The sequence below is a fragment of the Solenopsis invicta genome, chromosome 6 (assembly GCF_016802725.1).
Source record: "Solenopsis invicta isolate M01_SB chromosome 6, UNIL_Sinv_3.0, whole genome shotgun sequence".
Classification (NCBI taxonomy): Eukaryota; Metazoa; Arthropoda; class Insecta; order Hymenoptera; family Formicidae; genus Solenopsis; species Solenopsis invicta.
Window position 1 is genome coordinate 22,893,126 of NC_052669.1, and position 18,732 is coordinate 22,911,857.

Here is an 18,732-nt window from a genome sequence, read left to right on the forward strand (position 1 = left end):
CAATGCCTAGAGTTTTTCCGTTGGTTCGGTTAGATAAGTCAAAATGATTGGTTAGTGAACTATCGCACCTTGCGCTATTGGATCCCGTCCGTTCTTTACAGTTCACTTCATTTCTCACTTCACCACGAGATGGCAGTGTCTTGCTTTTTGTTGCCCCTTGTCAAATTTATACAGAGCTTTCATTTCTCATAGTATATGTTCTGTGGTTTAAGTTGGAGAATCATATGGTGTGGTTCTAACCTAACATATTAAACACATTAAATTAAATTTATATATTTGTTGCCGAATTTATATATTTGTTGACGAATTTTGACTAATTACATTTATCATCCGTTTTTTGTAAGTATAATGTCTACTGTAATTCTTTATCTTTACATTTTATAATGAAAGCTAACAGAAATGTGTAGGTTAACTCAACAGAAAATATAAAAATATACTACCTTTATTTTATTTTATTTTACTAGAATTATTCTTTATACGAAAAAATTGATTTAATAATTTAATTTAATTAATATAATAAGGTAATAAATTAACTTTAAAGAACAATAAATTTTGTGGTGACTAATTATTTTGAATTTTAAACAATTATAACCCAGATAGCAACATGTCTGTATTGTTATTGCCATATTGCTGTGACATAATGTATGCATATTCCAGTAGAACTGCAGCAACTAAATCCATATTTGTTGATAAATTGTTATCATGATGACACAACTTTTGGTAGTAACTTTGGAGTTGTCAAAATTTGTACTGTAGCTCTTATGTTGCTATAATAATTATAGGGTCCATACCATGCTATCGCATTACCAATAACATGAAATAATTTTAATGTTGCTATCTTGCAATTAAATTGCTGGCAATATGTACATACATTGCTGTCTGTGTATTGCTTGAATTTGAAATCTTTAAAGACAAATAAATGGTGAATCACTAGTATCATAAACAACCATCGAATTGAGGGACTTTGCTGAGACACCCTTTGCTCTCTGGGAATTAATATCTTAATTCTATTACCTAAAATTACGTGTCCAATTCGTGTTCACTTACAATTAATTTATGTATATCATTTTTGAACTTAGTATTTTGCTTTTTTTTATTTTATATTAATGTTTCTTATTGAAGAGGATTTAGAAAGTCAAAACATTCATGAAATGTTATTCCAATATCTTTGAATAAATGTATTATTTTTTTTCTCTCTAATTTATTGCTCGTTGTTGACCTTATATATTTACTTTTTGTAGAAATTGCTTTGACATTTAACAAAGGAAAAGAGGGGATTACAAAATATTGTTTCATTTTTTTTACAATAACTTGGTAAATATTAATGCGACACAATTAATGCCAGTTTATTAGACATAAACTTCTATCAATCTATAGGTAATTTATTGGATATATAGAATGAATGTAATTTACAATTTACTGAAGACAGAAAAAAACATGCGTTTGTGGAATAATAGCAAGGAGGGTCATGAAATGCTAACAACTTATATTATGAAAGGCACTTTTATTTACAAAAAGAATATAAGTTAATGTTTTTTCGTAAATTTTACACACAAATAAATAGCATGAGAGAACCAAGATTTTACGAACGTTTTATAAAATATACTTTATTAAAAAAACGTTCTTTAAATAATTTTTTATCTTAAAAAATTTTTTTAATAAAACTAAAAACTTTTTAAAATAATTCTTTTGCTTCTAATAAACATTATACAACATCTACAATGAAATTATTGTAATTTCACAAGAGAGATGCACATGGCAGACGAACATATTCCACAACTACAATCCATATACATATAATATGACTTTATTTGTTGTTTATACACCCATTCCGGCATACGTTAAATTCAATAATATTTTAAATTTACATTCAAGACCTTCAAGTTAGACTAAAGTTAAAAAATTAATATTTAACATAGTTCTCAAAATTATGTAGAGAATATAAAAGTAAAAAAATTTCTGCTATCAGCAAAATTAAAATTTAGCTTTTATTAATATATATTATAAATTATATAAAAACACACAGTGAATAATGACTAGTAACCATGTTATAATGTTGAAATGTAACAAAGTATTTTTAACGATTGCTCTTAGAGTTCAATGAGAATTATACGAGATATCATGATATTCCACCATCCCAGGTATATTCCACGATCGCTGTCCTTTCTCTACTTTTTAAAATATAACATTTGTTATACTTGATTAAATTTTTATTTGAAAAATATACATATCTACTGCTCAAAAAGAAACTTAGGGAACTTAATCACTTTTCCTCAGTAAATTTTTGTCCATTTTTAAACTGTGATTTACTCAGCTAATAATTAACATAAAAATTAATGAAAAAGGCTTTTATAGGGCAAACTCTCTCCTATAAGATGCTTTAGTCCAATTTTTATTCAGTTTATTATTCAAAAATGTAATCAGTATTTGAAATATCGAAAAGCTTAAAATTTGCAGTCCTCCACTGCCTAACAAAAAAATTGGCAATCATTAATACTATCTCAAAGTACGGAATTTGCTTTTCCAAATAAAAAAAACAACTCTATACACACACCTATTATTTAGCGAGACTTAAAGTATGTTGTTTTTTTTTTTTTTTATGATTTAGTACAATATCGCCAGTATTTGCGTAACCCGATGTTCACCACGGAGAAATTGTTTGGTCGAATTTTGCACATCATGTGTGTGTATGATTGTATTTATGTATATGTTTATGGAGAGTACATGTGTACGTATATTTGTATATGTAGATATTTTTTTTTAGTAAGAAGTGTTGCCACCTCTTCGACGTACTACCTTGCGCAACGTTGACCTCGTTGAAGACAACCGACAATTATGGCGGACATAAAGAAGACACTGCGTCAAATTTGGAATAAAATTTCTTAATCTAATGTGAAAAAATGCATCAGTATGAAATCAAAGTTGCGCGAGGCATACGTCAAATGTTAAACAGGTGGCAATATTTCTTACTTAAAAAAATGTCATATACACAAAAATTTATTTGACACTCCATACACATACACGCACACACGCATGCATGCATGATGTGCAAAATCCGACCGAGCAACCTTCCTATGGTGTACATCGGATTATGCAAATGCTGATAATATCGTGCTAAAATTATAAAAAAAACTTAAATTGCAATATCTTGTTAAATAATGGGTGTACGAGAACAAAATTTTTCTTTTATTTGAAAGGGCAAATTTCGTATTTTGAGTTGGTATTAATAATTGTGTTTACCAATTTTTTTTAGGCGATGGAGGATTGCAAATTTCAAGATTTTTGATATCTCAAATACGTTCTTATTCAAAGCCAATCACATCTTTGACTAATAAACTAAATAAAAATTAAACTAAAGCACTTTATAGCAAAGACTTTGCTCTATAAAACCTTATTTTTAAATTTATTTTTACGTTAATTATTAGATGAATAATCACAGTTTAAAAATAAGCAAAAATTTACTGAAGAAAAGTGATCCCCTAATTTTTTCCGAGCAATATACAGCCAGAATTTCATTACGAATTGTCTGTAAAAAGAACAATATTTATTCTGGCTCATCCTGTATGTGTGTGTGCGTGTGCGTGCGTGCGTGCGTGCGCGCGCGCACGCGTGTGTGTGTGTGTACGTTGTGTGTATATATGTATCTTGTGTATATATGTTACTTAAAGAAGTTATCTATGTTAAAGAACGGAGAGATAACTTTTGCATGGTAAAGTGAATACTTCTATATGATAAAAGTTGTAGCGTTTTTTCTAATGAGTACAATGAGTATATGATATATTAAAATTATTTTACAAATTATACAATTTATGTCGGTTTAAAGTTTTGCGGTGAACAGTACCATTTCGCCCCTGCGATGTGGCTAACTTCCGAATTTTGCTTTGGCGATTAACGTTTAACATGTTGCCATTTGATTATAATAGTTGGTGTACGTAAAATATAAGTAATAAAATACGAAAATCTACAGATTTATAAAAACATTTAACAAAATTATGAAATATTTAGCATTTTGTACATATAATAAAAATAATAATTTATATCAATAATACACTCACAACAAAGAAAAATTTGGTTTACATTGATGAAATCGTTTCTTTAACTTGGTATTTAATTTAAGAAATAGTTTGGTTGTGCAAAACGCAAATTTTCTTTTAAATAAAAGAAATATATCTTTATAACAACTAAATTTTTACATTTTATTTTTACTTTTTTGAATTAAATAATTTTTTGTTTAAATTAAATTATTTGAACAAGTTATTTATTTGTAAAAAGGCTAATAACGTCATTTTTTTAAATCAAATAAATTTTTATTTTCCACAGAGGTGTTTTTACTTCAATTTAAAAATACCAAGTTAAAGAAACAATTTTAGCAATGTAAAACAAACATAATTTTTAGTTAAAAATTAAAAAAAAATGATTTTATCAATGCATAACATAATTTTATACAAAGGAAGCACGTTTTTCGCGACGTTCTGGGACAGTTAGTAACATAGCCGTAAATGGGCAATCTTTGGGATGGGGGATATTGCCGTCCGTGGACGGCAAAGTGGGCAAAATCAATATTCTCGTACGGTTCCGCATGCGCACTTTTGTCACGTGACTCCGCACGTTTTGTGATGCATGCGCTGAGCGTAGGGTCGAAATGCATGAACAAAGGTAGTACACTGATCTCTCATAACCTGTAACCGGGACAGGAAAATGCCACACGCTAGTTCTCCTTCGAATGCCGCAAAAAACGTACTTTCTTTGCATAAAATACCGTATGCAACATGGGGCCGAATGCGTTCTCAACTTCGGACGACTAACAAGGAAAGGCTCCCAGGTATACCTCTTGTATTTTTATGAAACTTGGTGAGTTTGTAGAAGGGGCAAAAATTCGATACGTAATATTTTATCGGCAATCAAACTTGTTTAAGGAGTAAAATCAACTAAAATCGAAAATTTTTATTTTTTTGTTATAACTTCTAAATGAAGCATGATAACTTCGTAAACGCATGTAAATGCACAGAATTTTGAAACCTGTGGTATAAACATTCTTCTACATTAAAAAGATACGATTTACGAAATTCAACTTTCTTCGATTTTGCTATTAGTAGACTTTAAAATTATTTTAAGATTTTATTTATAGGAAAAGATTTATTTATACGAAAATGTGTGATAATGTAATTTTTTTCTATATACAGGGTGTCACAAAATATTTATTCATGCTTTCGTGGGTTGATAGAGCAAGTAAAACTGAGAAGAAAAGTTCTTTATTATTTTTTAAAATTCGCAATAGTTACCGAGATAAAAATTAATATAGTCGGCAAATAAGCACATACTTTCCCTACCCACCGCACGCAAGGACCGCCCATTGATCGCCAAACCACAGGCAGCCGCGGCAGGCGGCGCAGTGAGACGGGTAAGACAGCCATTGCTGCTTCTCCCTTCTTATTGCGTTGCGACTTATTTGCCAACTATATTAATTTTTATCTTGGTAACTATTGCGAATTTTGAAAAATGGTAAAGAACTTTTCTTCTCAGTTTTACTTGTTCTATCAACTCACGAAAGTATAAACAAATATTTTGTGACACCCTGTATAATATATTAGAAAGCGCCAAAGTATTATAGTTCATTTAATTGCGCGCAATTATTAAACGCGAATTTGTTATGTGTTGGAATGAAATTATTTAACTGTAAAATTCTTGAAAATAAAAATACAAAAGAATTTGAAATAAAATAGAGCAATCAAAATTTACACGCAAAATATATTAGAACAAAAAATTTACAAATGTTCCACAGCTGTATTTAAGTTTTTACGGTTCACATGTACAAGACTATAGTGAATGAATTCCGCCATAATGGAATGTTTTTATTGGTTATTTCCATAACTGTAAAGAAATAAGCATAGGCATTTATGAGTTACATATTAGCTGTAATAATATTTATTAACAAAATATTTTATGCATAAAGATTTACGACACCACACACGTATATAGGAAAAAAACTGCATTATTATATATACACACATTGGTATAAATAAATCTTTTCCTGTAAATGAAATTTTGAAAAGGTTTTAAGTTTTATTAACGCCGTAAAATCGAAGAAAGTTTTATTTCAAAACTTGTATCTTTTTAATACAGAAAAATGTTAATACCATTGGACAGCTTTCAAAATTCTGTACATTTACGAAGGTATCATGCTTCATTCAGAAGTTATAGCAAAAAAATAAAAATTTGGCTATTTTCAATTTTGGTTGATTTCATCTCTTAAACATTTTTGATTGCCGATAAAAAATACGTATCAAGTATTTTTACCCCCTCCACCAAGTTTTATTAAAATAGGAAAGAGATACCTGGGATCCTTTTCTTGTAAGTTTAAAAATGATATTAAGATGTTTTAATAAGATATCATACCTTACTGCATATTTTATATACTGAATGATGTTTTTTTTACAGATAAACATGGCTAAAACACATACCACTAATAAAGCTCCGCGAAAGCAGGGCTTTAAGCGTTCAGGACACAGTATGAATCCTGAACGTCCTACAGAAGGGTTAAAAGGAGTCGCTAAGGTACGAACAAAAGCGACTATCAAAAGGTTGCAGATGTATCGCAATCAGAAACCGAAACGTAATCGTACTGGAAAAATCATTAGTCCAGCACCGTTTCAAGGCTGGAACGTTTCTGGAACCATGTCGCATGTGGAGCCATCCCAAAAGTGGTTTAGCAATTCAAGAGTTATCTCGCAAAATGCTCTGCAAAAATTTCAAAATGAATTAGGAACTGCCTTGAAGGATCCCTATAAAGTCGTCATGAAACCCACTCAATTGCCTGTAACTTTACTTCAGCAGAAGGCAGCAAACTCAAGGGTACACCTGCTGGATACGGAGAGTTTCGAAAGCGTTTTCGGTCCAAAGAAGCTTAGAAAAAGACCGAATTTAGCAGCAACGTCGTACAACGAATTGAAGAAATTAGCGGAGGACAAGGAAGATGCTTATAATAAGGAGAAAGACAATAAAGATTATGACCTTGTTCGTGAGGATACTGGTGTAAGAGATGCACAGAGAGACTGGGTTATGGCGGCAGGACAAAGCAAACGGATATGGAATGAATTATACAAAGTTGTTGACTCCTCCGACGTTATTCTGCAGATATTGGACGCGAGAGATCCGATGGGAACTAGATCGCTTCCCGTGGAGAATTATTTGAAAACCGAGAAACCTTACAAACACTTGATATTTATCCTAAATAAAGTGGATCTGGTGCCGACATGGGTTACGCAGAAATGGGTGGCGATTTTGAGCAAGGAGTATCCAACGGTTGCCTTTCACGCTTCTCTGACACATCCCTTTGGCAAGGGTTCCCTGATAAATCTGTTGAGACAATTTGCAAAGTTGCACGTTGATAAAAAGCAGATCAGTGTTGGTTTCATCGGGTATCCTAATACAGGAAAAAGTTCCATCATAAATACTTTGCGTTCTAAAAAGGTCTGCAAAGTGGCGCCTATAGCTGGAGAAACAAAAGTATGGCAATACATAACTCTTATGCGTCGTATCTATTTGATAGATTGTCCCGGAGTCGTTTATCCGTCGTCGGAAACTGACACAGAGAAGGTGCTAAAGGGAGTCGTAAGAGTGGAACTCATTCAAAACCCGGAAGATTACATCGTTACTGTTCTAGAAAGAGTAAAACCCGAATATATTCGTAAAACATACAAGATAAACGAATGGACAGATCATGTCGATTTTTTGGAGAAATTAGCGCGTCGGAGTGGCAAGCTTCTAAAGAAGGGAGAGCCTGACATTTCGATTGTCGCACGTATGGTACTTAACGACTGGCAACGTGGTAAACTACCTTTTTACGTTCCACCGGTGGACATTGAAAAACCATCCAATCAAACGGCTAATAAAAATGAAACAGTTCCACAAGATGACATGTTAAAAGATGTAGCACATAATGAGACACAGAAGATTGATAATTTACTTTCACAAGAAGTAATAAAAAATCAACCAACAGTGACACAAGATTTTAGAAAGATACGCGTTGGATTGGCTTTTTCAGGCGATGATGATAAAAAGTTAAAGCAAGATGAATATCTCGATGAAAATATTACAGAGAATGACAGTAGTGTAGAAAGCAAATCGGAATTGGAAGATTTGGAATCGGAAACTGCGAAAATAGAAAATGATTTATTTACATCAAGAGATAAATCTAATGATTTACAAAAAATAGAAAATTTCAGTCATCAAGACGATAAAGAATACTCTTCAAACAATGATAACATAATCGACGATGACAAAAAAGAGTCCGATATGAAAGAAAATAATGCATATTCAGATTCAGAAATTTTTTTACCTATCGAACAAGATAATCTGAAACAAAATGTGTTTGACATCATAGATAAGGAATATGATTCCAGTGATACTGAAATGATTCCTTCTAAAAGAGTCTTAAGTAGTGATATGCAAAGTGTCTCGTTGACATCTTGTAAAAAAATGAAGGAAACATTAACAAGCAAACAGCGAAGAGCTATAGAACGCTCTATTAAAAGGAAAAAGATTGGAAGCAATTTCTACGAAGTCACGAATGTGAAAAATAGGAATAAAAACAGGAAAATTCCCAAAGTTAAGAGGAAATAATAAATTTGTTTTAGAGTAAATTATTCTACTCAAATATTTATAAAATATAAGGAAAATTTAACAAAATGTCATAAAATATATATTTTGTATTTGTCAAATTTACTAAATTGTATATTCATTTTCTTCTGTAACTGCCCCATTCTTTTATCATTATGATACGTAAAAGCTAGAGTAGAACAATAAGCCTGTTCGTGCTGCCCTTTTTGCATTTAATATTTTTGTCGTCTCTTTCCTACAGTCGAATATATATTTATCTCATGACGGGTGCATACATTTTCAAGCAACTCAAATCTAATTTATGATGTATGCAGCAGGACCTCCTCCAATGCTCCAAACTGCTCCAAACTCCTCGTATGTAGCCTATTATAGGGTGCTTTCCAGCTACGACACAAGTCGACAGTGTCGACACTGGTTGTGTTCCGATATTAACTGCCAGTACTGAAAATGTATAGTATATGTGACGTGAACTATAAATTTTCAGTACTGACAGTAAAAACGGAACACAGCCACTGTGTAACACAGTGTCCATTAGTGTGAGTGAAACAACTAAAATTTTCTCTCTTACACTAATGGACACTGTGTTACACAGTGTCGATTTGTGTCGTAGCTGGAAAGCACCCATAGTTGCGTCACTTTGTCTTCAATGGTTTTTGGAATATAGCTTTGCTCATCGAACGGCGAACGTAATTGGTTGGATCCACAAGTAAGAACCAATCATGTTTTCAGATCTCGTTATAGTTGCGCGTTCAAAAATGTATCGAAAAAAGTGTCGCAACTATAATGCAGGCGACTATACAATCGTGTTCATTATAGTTGCGACACTTTGGCTGTGTTCCGTTTTTACTGGCAGTACTGAAAATTTATAGTTCACGTCACATATACTATACATTTTCAGTACTGGCAGTTAATATCGGAACACAGCCTTTGTCTTCGATGGTTTTTGGAATGTAGACTTGCTTATCGAGCGGCGAACGTAGGCTGCTTTCTTTTTAGAGAATACAGTCGACACTTTTAATACAAAGCGACACACTTCGCTTTCCATTTACAAACTTAATCGACACTTTTCGACTCTACACAGGAGGAGAGTCTGAAACTGTGTTCGAGTGTGTTAATTTGTGTCGATTTGCGTCGTCTAAAAAGAAAGCAGCCGTAATTGATTGGATCTACAAATAAAAACTCATTCGGCAAAGCTTTGATTGGTAATTTGATTGATACTTGATTGGCTAAGCGAGCAGCCATATTGGCACTACAGCTATTTACAGAATGACACGAATGGTGTTTGATGACGTTAGAGCGGTCCCAATATGCCGGTGGAGGGTTCAATTAAATACTGAAGGTTGTGATCGAGGTTCGATGTCGCTTCTCTCTTTATATAGGACTCTAGGGTCGGTATTCATAGGCCGGTATTCATAGTCGATTCTTATTAGAGTCCTATATAAAGAGAGAAGCGACATTGATGTCCAAAGCTTTGATTGGTAATCTGATACTTGATTGGCTAAGCGAGCAGCCATATTGTGACCATAGCTGTTTGTAGAATGATACGAATGGTGTTTGATGGCGTTAGAGCGGTCCCAAAATGGTGGTGAAGGACTCAATTGGATACTGAAGGTTGTGGTGAGGGTTCGATGTCGCTTCTCTCTTTATATAGGACTCTACTTAAGACATTACTTAAGACGATCTTGATATAAGAATCGACTATGAATACCGGCCATACTCGATTCTTTTATTTAAGATTATCTTAAGTATCATCTTAAGATGCCATCAACCAATCAGAAAGCCGTATTAGCATCTTAAGACGTTACTTAAGACAATCTTGAAATAAGAATCGACTATGGCCGGTATTCATAGTCGATTCTTATTTCAAGATCGTCTTAAGTAACGTCTTAAGATGCTAATACGGCTCTCTGATTGGTTGATGACATCTTAAGATGATACTTAAGATGATCTTAAATATAAGAATCGACTATGAATACCGGCCTAGAATCCATTAAGAAAATGTATCGTTTGCGGCAGGTTTTATTGTGTGTTACTAAAGACAAAGATTTAAAATCTAGATCGTAAAACTTGTCTTAAAATTATAAATCAACCATTCTGCTTAGGCCCTAATAGCTTATTGTAGAAAGCTCATGGCCAAATAGTTTCCACTCGCGAGAAATATATTTCCGTCGTATCTCCATCTGGTGACGGCAATGCGCACTGCTCTTGGACAAAGTTGCCAACTCGTAAACAATTATCCCCACCATAGTAAACTCCCTTCGTCAGAGATAACAGCCACTAGTAATAGTTCTAGACTCGATGGAGGGGTAGTGATGAGGATGACTAATTACGAGCCAGAATTTGCAACTTTTCTTCTAAGTAAGTAACTTTAAGTTTTAAGTAACGTACACGAGATATTTTATACAATATATTCATACATCTTCACGTAATATTTCTGAATATTTATCTGAGACATAAAGAATAGAGAAGAAAACTCGCATCCGTGATGCGTATATCGCGTGCGCGCGTATGATATGTAATGTAAGCAATTCATTTTCTTTCTCTTACAATTTTTCAAGCAGGACGCAAGCGCATTGGCGACTACGTGATGCTTCATACTGCTTTAGTATCACTCCTCTTGTCTTCTTCCTGTTATGCTTTCCGTTGCTGCGAACGCTCGGGGGTTCCTCGACTTCCATATTGAAGATCAAAAAAACCATCCAAATTTTAATCGAAATCGTATCTTCGAAGTGAAGCGTCGACGAGCATCTCGCCACATCTCGCTGAAGCGAGCCCGCGTAGCTTCCTCGGTACGATCAGTGAGCGGCGGCGCGCGTGATGTATTCGCCATCTTAAGTTTATTGTGCGTCGAGCGCACGCATATTGCAGGCGCGCAGAGAAGGGGACCCTCCTGTCAATCGGTGGAACCCCCGTTGTCGCCTTGTCGCGGCTGCGTTCGCGCGGTTTCGTTTGTGACTTCGTAGGACTTGAATAACCATCCTGGCAGGTTAATCGCGCGCGATCTGATCTTCGATAAGGTGTAGTCACCGCGTGCTTGACGACAGGCGTGGGTAGCCGTATTCCAACGTCGATCTCGGTTGGATCGAAATTGGCTGATCTGCGCTGATCTCTTCGGATCAGATTGATCGTGACGACGACGACGATAACGATCGTCACAACGCGAAAATTACGTCACTTGGACCTTCAATTTGGGCCAGGAGAAGACAAGTGATTCCCAGGTGAAAAGTGTGCTGGTCTTCGGAGATCATGTTCTAAAAATGGCCTTCGCGTTCGCGCGCGACCTGATGGCTACGTGACAATTGTCGCGCGAGGTATTGCGTCGCGTTGTAGGACTTCGCCCTCCCTCTTCGGGATTTGAACCTTCGTCCCTAGTGCAGTGAAGGTTTAAAGTTTCTCAAGTGAGCGGAAAGAAGAAAAAAAATAGACGCGAGTGACTCCTGACTGTGCCGTCGCGTAAGAGGTGTAACTCTGAGATGCGGAATCTCCTGGATGATGTATTACGAACAAGTTTCGAATTTTGCACGAACTCACGGATAGCGGGATCGCTGGGAACAGGTATATTACCGATGTGCCCACGGCAATTGTCTGATGCGACTTTGACCTAGCTTGGCCCCTGTTCTATGAATATTTCTGCACTTACACTGAAATTTGTTATTTAGTAGCTTTTTCCATCCAACGTTCCTCTAGCTTGATCAAGCAAAGCACATCTCGTCGCGTTGGCGACATGGATTACGTGATAAAATGTCACTCATTGCAACTCTGTATGTTTTGAGATGATCTCTATAAAAGGCAATGTCGCTCTCAAGAATCTCAGAAGCGAATTCTTCTTTTTTGTAGAGACATTCGGGTTGTCACAAATTAACAGAACGATTTAGCATTTTAACATAGCACTTTATCAATCGAGTTTTTACAGTTAAAATATTAATTTGTATAACTACTTTGTATAATGAAACAGTCCAGTAGAATGCAAAGGTTACTAATCTATACAAAATTTCATAGGGTCCTTCCAATGGCGGATTTATTTTAAATGAGGAACAAAACCGACGATTTTAGAAGCATGAAACTCTCGACTATGCAAGAGAATGATAGAAATGAGATAAGTAAGTTTGGAAATCCAGTTCCTAATGATACAATCATGATGGACAGTGCTACCAGTGACAAGTATGGAGAAGATAACGGAACAGATAATTTAGAGAGAGATGAGGATTCTATGGTGTCTAATCTTCCTCTTTTGTTTGCTGATGGTTATCCTACGTCTCTGGAGAAAATCACTATGGTAAATTATATTTTTTGCTTTTGAGCTTTTTGTTCAATGCTAGAAATCACTTTAAGATTTTGGATGGAGAGAATGGACCAAACTGATGCATTGGTCAGTTGAGAAATTGTTCAAATGTGATTTATCAATTCTTCCTTCTGAGATCCCACAGTGATTTTTAGAAATTATGAACACAAGGCTTTAGATTAGGTAAGTATACAATGGTTTTAATATGCATCAGTAGATTCAACTATTAGTAATCTTTGCTAATAGTTTTACGATGTTACATTTGTCTTACAACAAATTTTTCAAGTGTATTGATTGACAAAATAGAAAGTTTCTAGAAACACTTTATTTTATAGTTAATAAACACATTCAAAAAATTTGTTGCATGACAAATATAATAGTACTTTGTTCATCAATTCATGGTTTCTTAGATTATAACATTTTATAACAACAAAGGCAACAGTTTTTCCAAAGAGAGCTTCCAAACAGAGGAAATTGACCAATTGCATTTGAACAATTTGGTCAACCGTCTAATGACATTTTATCTTTTGAGTCTCTTGTCCAAGATCTCAGACCGATTTCTAGCATTGTGGACAAGATTTAAAAGTTACAAAGCCTAAAACAGAAAAGCGTCTAAAGGTTTCCTGAGACTGGATTGCAATATTTAATAATATTGTAAACATTAAAATTCATTTATTTTATATTAAAGTGATATTTTGGTCATTCTATATCATCTTGCAACTTATAAAGTAAACAAAAAAGTGTAAAAAAATTTAGTTATATGAATGTTTACTCAGAGTAATATTAACACCGAGTATTAATACGGAGTAATATTTACAGAAAAATATCTGTAAATATCAAAAAATATCTCAGTAGCACACTGTAGGATTAATTATAAAAAGAAGCCTAAAAATTAAAAAAAAACATGTGAAATGAATATATTATAACATTTTTTTTCATCTTTTCTTTCTTTAAACTCTTTAATTTCAACATTAAAAACGTTTGATAAGAAATGAGTTTTTACAAAAGAAGTTTGATGTCATTGTGAAAAATTACTGTACCAATTAATAAAAAAACTACTTTAAAATCCACTTTAAAAAGTCTTCTTTAAAATCATTTTTTGTTAATTTTTGTCCGATGATGTTTCATCAAGCTACAGAATTTCAAAGTTAAAAGTTATTTTAAAAATATCAGTTTTAATATTATATAATTTAGCAAGACATAGAGACAAAACTAAAAGATAAATCCAAAGTTTTGTTTTCTCTTTAAAATATTTTTTTGAAAATTTCTTTATCTTTTTTTTTTCTTCATTGAGATATTTAACTTTTATCACATAAGATGTGATAAAATCTCAAATATGCTTAAATTTTTGTGTGATAGCATATATTGTATTATATTACAAGCTACATTCTATTTGTGAATCTAGTACATCGACAAATACTATTTCACAGGCGCAACTAGAACGTTTTATATTGTTCATGGTCCATTGTTCACTGGGGCATGATACCACTAAGGTCATTAACAAACCTGAGTGGTGGCCTCAAGATGTTAAATTCTCAAGTCCACTAACGAGACCCAAGAAGATTAACGACGTAAGCGATCACTAAATAATATGTCTTTGCCTCATAAAATTATGTAATCTATCGATCAAGTTTTGTCTTTCGAAAAATGCTAATTTAAGAATATTGTTTTAGAACTGGATGGCGAATCTAAAGAAATTGGTTTTTCGATGTTACACGTATCACAGAAGCGAATATCTGTTACGTTTTTGTTCGTATCTAGCGCAGTACCCACATGAAGATTTAGAGTACGTTAATAATTGGGACACGACAACTAGTCTGTATCACAAAAGTACGGGAAAACTACTAGTAACATTTCGTAATGAAAACATGGTGTGTACAATATATATGTATGTATGTATATATATGTATATCTACAGATGTACTTAACATAAAATAGTCACTTTGCTAGTACTCCAAGTAGTTTACTATATCTCGCTCTCCTTAATTTAATTGAATGAGAAAGCTTTCTGCGCCTACAGCATTATGACAGAAAGAATGATAGCCCCCGAAGAACATTACTATCTCACAATGCATCTTCATCGGGTAGCGGAAACAAAACAAAACAACAAGCCCCCATGATGGTCCAACCATGTGATGATATTTATCTTTGTGACAATTGTGATGCTGAATTTGTGGGTCTCGCAAAAATGAAGGTATTTGTTTGTAAAACTAATATGTTCTAAATAATATTTCACTAATATAATTTTCTATTTGCACCATTATTTAGGAACATGAAAAAATATGTTGTGAATTGGATCACGGTGGTGGTAGTGCTTCGCGCTCGTCTACGCCGGATCTGTCCGTAGGCAAGCCTGAGCTGCAACAAGACCAATTTCTGGAGTATTTCCAGTTACGATCGAGTAAGACTGAATCCAAATTGGCTGACGTAGAAAACGCGAGTGCCTCTGACAATAGCATTGTCAGACGAACGTCCGGACGTGTTAGAAGTTCTCTTAACTTCACGAGATTCGCTATTATTCCGTTCTCGTCGCCCGCTGGCATAATGCTAACGAAGAAATCGAAGGCTATGACCGAGGAAACGCAGCAAGAGCGATTAGACAGAATAGAGAGGCATGTCATCGCGCCAATATTGAGCAATTCGTGTAGACCAAAATGGCTGGACACAGAAGTAGATCACGATAGATGGATAGTGACATATAAACCAAATCGGGATAGACCGACTGACCATTACATGCATCAATATAAATTTGTGAATTCTGTTAAAAGCAAACCAAGTACGTAACCTATTGTACACTGTACATATCTTACTGTAATTTTTGCTAATACATGTTAAAATCTTAAAAAATTTAATAAGGTTAGAGTACAATTTAAAATATGAAGCTTCATATTCTTTATTCCATTTTTTTTGCTCCTTACTTATTTTGTGCAAATGAAATAATAACGGAACAATGTAAGAGCAAAAATGATAAAAAGAAACAATAAAAAATACAGATTTGACTGTTCTTTTATAAATAGAGAAGTAAAAATAGAGAATTACATTATATTAAAAAAAAATATATTAAGAAGGATTCTCCAGGTTTTTTACATAATGTACGAACTGATCAAATTTTAATAGGTATTTGTGAATTTTTTCAAATATTTGATTATAGTTAATATTTGATATAGTTTCCTACAATTAACTCAATAAAAAAATATTAAGTCTTATGAAAGGAGTTTTAAATAATTTAATCGCAAATAAAATGTTAAGAATTTTGAAAAACGCTATTCATAAGAAAATAAAATTTAAAAAACCAAATGTTGAAATAAAGAAAATAAAACTTTATTGTATCATTTTTGTGTTAAAGTATTAAATTATATTTATGAATTATATCTTTTTTTTTATGATATGCTAACAAAAGTGTAATATTGTTTGTTATTTAAATCAGTATTATAAATAATTTTTTTTTTTTTTTTCAATTTTTTTCCACATCATTTATCAATATTATAAAGAAAATATCTTTAAATAATGAATTAAGACTCCTGGCAAGAAATCTCAGCCAAGAAATCCGCGTTGACGGTAGCGACATTCTGTCGCGGAAAAATCTAGAACTATAATGGACGTGAAACGTGACAGATTGACGATGAGATGTCATGCATGTTATTTTGTTATTATGTGTTTGATTGTGAAAATATGACTTATCTCGTATTTAACAAGTTTGTAACAATAGACCGCAAGTAAAGTTTCTTTGAATTTTATACATAAAAGCACATTTTTTACTCCTTTCAATAGCTATCCGTGTTTTCCTGTCTGAACAGGCGTTTTCAATTTTGTTCATTATTTATTATTTTGGAGATAGTAATGCCAAAAATATTTTAAATACATATAGCAATACGACTAAATTCTTAATTTATTTAAACTTAAGAACCTCCTTAAATCTATTGGAAAAATTTTAAGATTATATATATATGTATGTATGTATGTATGTATGTATGTATGTATGTATGTATGTATGTATGTACGTACGTACGTACGTACGTATGTATGTATGTATGTATGTATGTATGTATGTATGTATGTATGTATGTATGTATGTATGTATGTATGTATGTATGTATGTATGTATGTATGTATGTACGTACGTACGTACGTACGTACGTACGTACGTATGTATGTATGTATGTATGTATGTATGTATGTATATATAATCTATATTTCTCTCTTTTCAGTGCTGAGCATACGATCACAATTACTCTACGCTACGTGTCGACCTATTTACGTTGTTCTTACTCGACTGAACGAAAAGCAAATTGATGAATTGAAGAAGGACCCTTCCAAATATCAATGTCCTCAGAAGAGTATCAATGTGCGGAAAGTTTTATTAACTAGAAAAGCAGGACCGGCTTGCAAAACAAGATCGAGAAAAACAGTTCATGTGCGAAATACATCTATATCTTCAAAACGAAAAGCACCGCTAGAGGATGATCGAATTGTTAACGAAGTAGATGACGATGATGAAGAGGAAGAAAAAGAGGAAGTCAATATTAGTTCATTACAAAAAGAAACTTTATTCAAGACTGTAAAATCGCTTGTGGCCAATGGCGACACTACTAAATCAGCTAAAGAGAAAAAGTGTCCATCGCATACAATAATGGTAATCGATCTCTGTTCGTCCGATGAAGAAGAAAACAATTTAAATACTCGGACATCCTGCGACGAAAACAGAGATCCCATGAATACCCCGGAATCTTCGATTGCAAAATCCTTTTTGCGAAAACTGTCACCAAAACAAACTTTACGCGAAACCCTGCATTTACCCCGCACACTCATTGATAGACTGGTTATTGAATAACATATTGAACAAAGATAAGAACAGACACGAATATTGATTGTTGATAATATTAAAAAAAAAAAGAAAAAGATGTGCATGCCTCTCTGATTTTGGCACCGTAAATACTATAAATTAATGTACAATAAGTTATTACTTATTATAAGTGATGACTTATAACTTGTGCATGTGTTGTTTCTTATATTTATTCTAATTATTCATACAATAGTTGAATTTATATTAAGTTATCATAAGACTGTTATGATTTCGCGACATTATCTAAACAATTAAAGTTGCATTGCGAATAGAATGGATCGATTTTGATCACATTTAGTTACAGAATACGGGGCGTATCGTTATGTTTACAAGAAGTTTACAAGAGAAATAGAACCGAGATAAGCTTAAGGTAAGAATAAAACTTGAGATATAAAAAATGTGTTTGTGTGTGTACATACGCGCGCGCGCGCGCGCGCACACACACACACACACACACACACACACACACACACACACACACACACACACACAGGAATATTGCGTGACAATTTAAATAATGAGCAATTAAAATTAATTTTTTATGATTATGCATTGGTCGCAGCAGCGATATAGCGGTGATGTAAAGCATAGGTTTCTGTGCACGAAAAAGAAATTGATGAATGGCCAATCTTAATTACTTATTATTTAAAAACTCAATATTCAAAATTATCTCGATTGCTATCATGTTCTTTTAAACTTAATAGGGAACACTTTCTAGCATCCTGTCATGTATCTGATAGTCACGGAATGCGCTTTGTTATCTTGTAGAAATGTACTATTATAATATTAATATAAGTTTTGATTCATGTATATAAATGGGTAATTTAATATAGAAATATGTAAACATATGATACAGAACAGAATATGTGAATATGCACTATTTAATACTATACAATTACAAAATTTTACGATATCATTGGTTAAAGATGAAAGAAAAAGTGATTTTGTTTCGTTTTATATAGGCGTTTTATTTTACATTTTCTACTAG

At 33.1% G+C, this 18,732-nt stretch overlaps 2 protein-coding genes across 5 annotated transcripts; both read left to right on the forward strand.

Annotated features, from left to right (window-relative positions):
• The first annotated feature begins 184 nt into the window (after window positions 1–184).
• Window positions 185–8,742, forward strand: LOC105202517 (nucleolar GTP-binding protein 2). 2 transcript variants are annotated; one of them, XM_011171081.3, is made up of 2 exons: window positions 185–339; window positions 6,439–8,714. In XM_011171081.3, exon 2 carries the CDS (start codon window positions 6,445–6,447, stop codon window positions 8,620–8,622), a length of 2,178 nt encoding a protein of 725 aa, XP_011169383.2. In that variant the 5' UTR covers window positions 185–339; window positions 6,439–6,444; the 3' UTR covers window positions 8,623–8,714. The 2 variants fall into 2 exon arrangements, with proteins under 2 accessions (XP_011169383.2, XP_025991609.2); XM_026135824.2 differs by lacking the exon at window positions 185–339 and adding an exon at window positions 5,318–6,351 and having other exon boundaries at window positions 6,439–8,742.
• A 2,136-nt stretch (window positions 8,743–10,878) lies between these two features.
• On the forward strand, window positions 10,879–18,222 carry LOC105202518. 3 transcript variants are annotated; one of them, XM_026135847.2, is made up of 7 exons: window positions 10,879–10,977; window positions 12,619–12,895; window positions 14,332–14,472; window positions 14,575–14,772; window positions 14,922–15,095; window positions 15,170–15,677; window positions 17,110–17,732. In XM_026135847.2, exons 2-7 carry the CDS (start codon window positions 12,647–12,649, stop codon window positions 17,730–17,732), a joined length of 1,893 nt encoding a protein of 630 aa, XP_025991632.2. In that variant the 5' UTR covers window positions 10,879–10,977; window positions 12,619–12,646. The 3 variants fall into 3 exon arrangements, with proteins under 3 accessions (XP_025991632.2, XP_025991631.2, XP_025991633.2); XM_026135846.2 differs by lacking the exon at window positions 10,879–10,977 and adding an exon at window positions 11,078–12,174; XM_026135848.2 differs by lacking the exon at window positions 10,879–10,977 and having other exon boundaries at window positions 12,647–12,895; window positions 17,110–18,222.
• Window positions 18,223–18,732: the final 510 nt, after the last annotated feature.

Excerpts from the sequence above, each read along its gene's own strand:
- LOC105202517 (XM_011171081.3), top strand. The coding sequence starts at position 6,445 with ATGGCTAAAACACATACCACTAATAAAGCTCCGCGAAAGCAGGGCTTT.
- LOC105202518 (XM_026135847.2), top strand. The coding sequence starts at position 12,647 with ATGAGGAACAAAACCGACGATTTTAGAAGCATGAAACTCTCGACTATG. Across the intron at positions 12,896-14,331 it reads CTCTGGAGAAAATCACTATG|GCGCAACTAGAACGTTTTAT; the intron begins GTAAATTATATT and ends ACTATTTCACAG. Across the intron at positions 15,678-17,109 it reads TTCTGTTAAAAGCAAACCAA|TGCTGAGCATACGATCACAA; the intron begins GTACGTAACCTA and ends CTCTCTTTTCAG.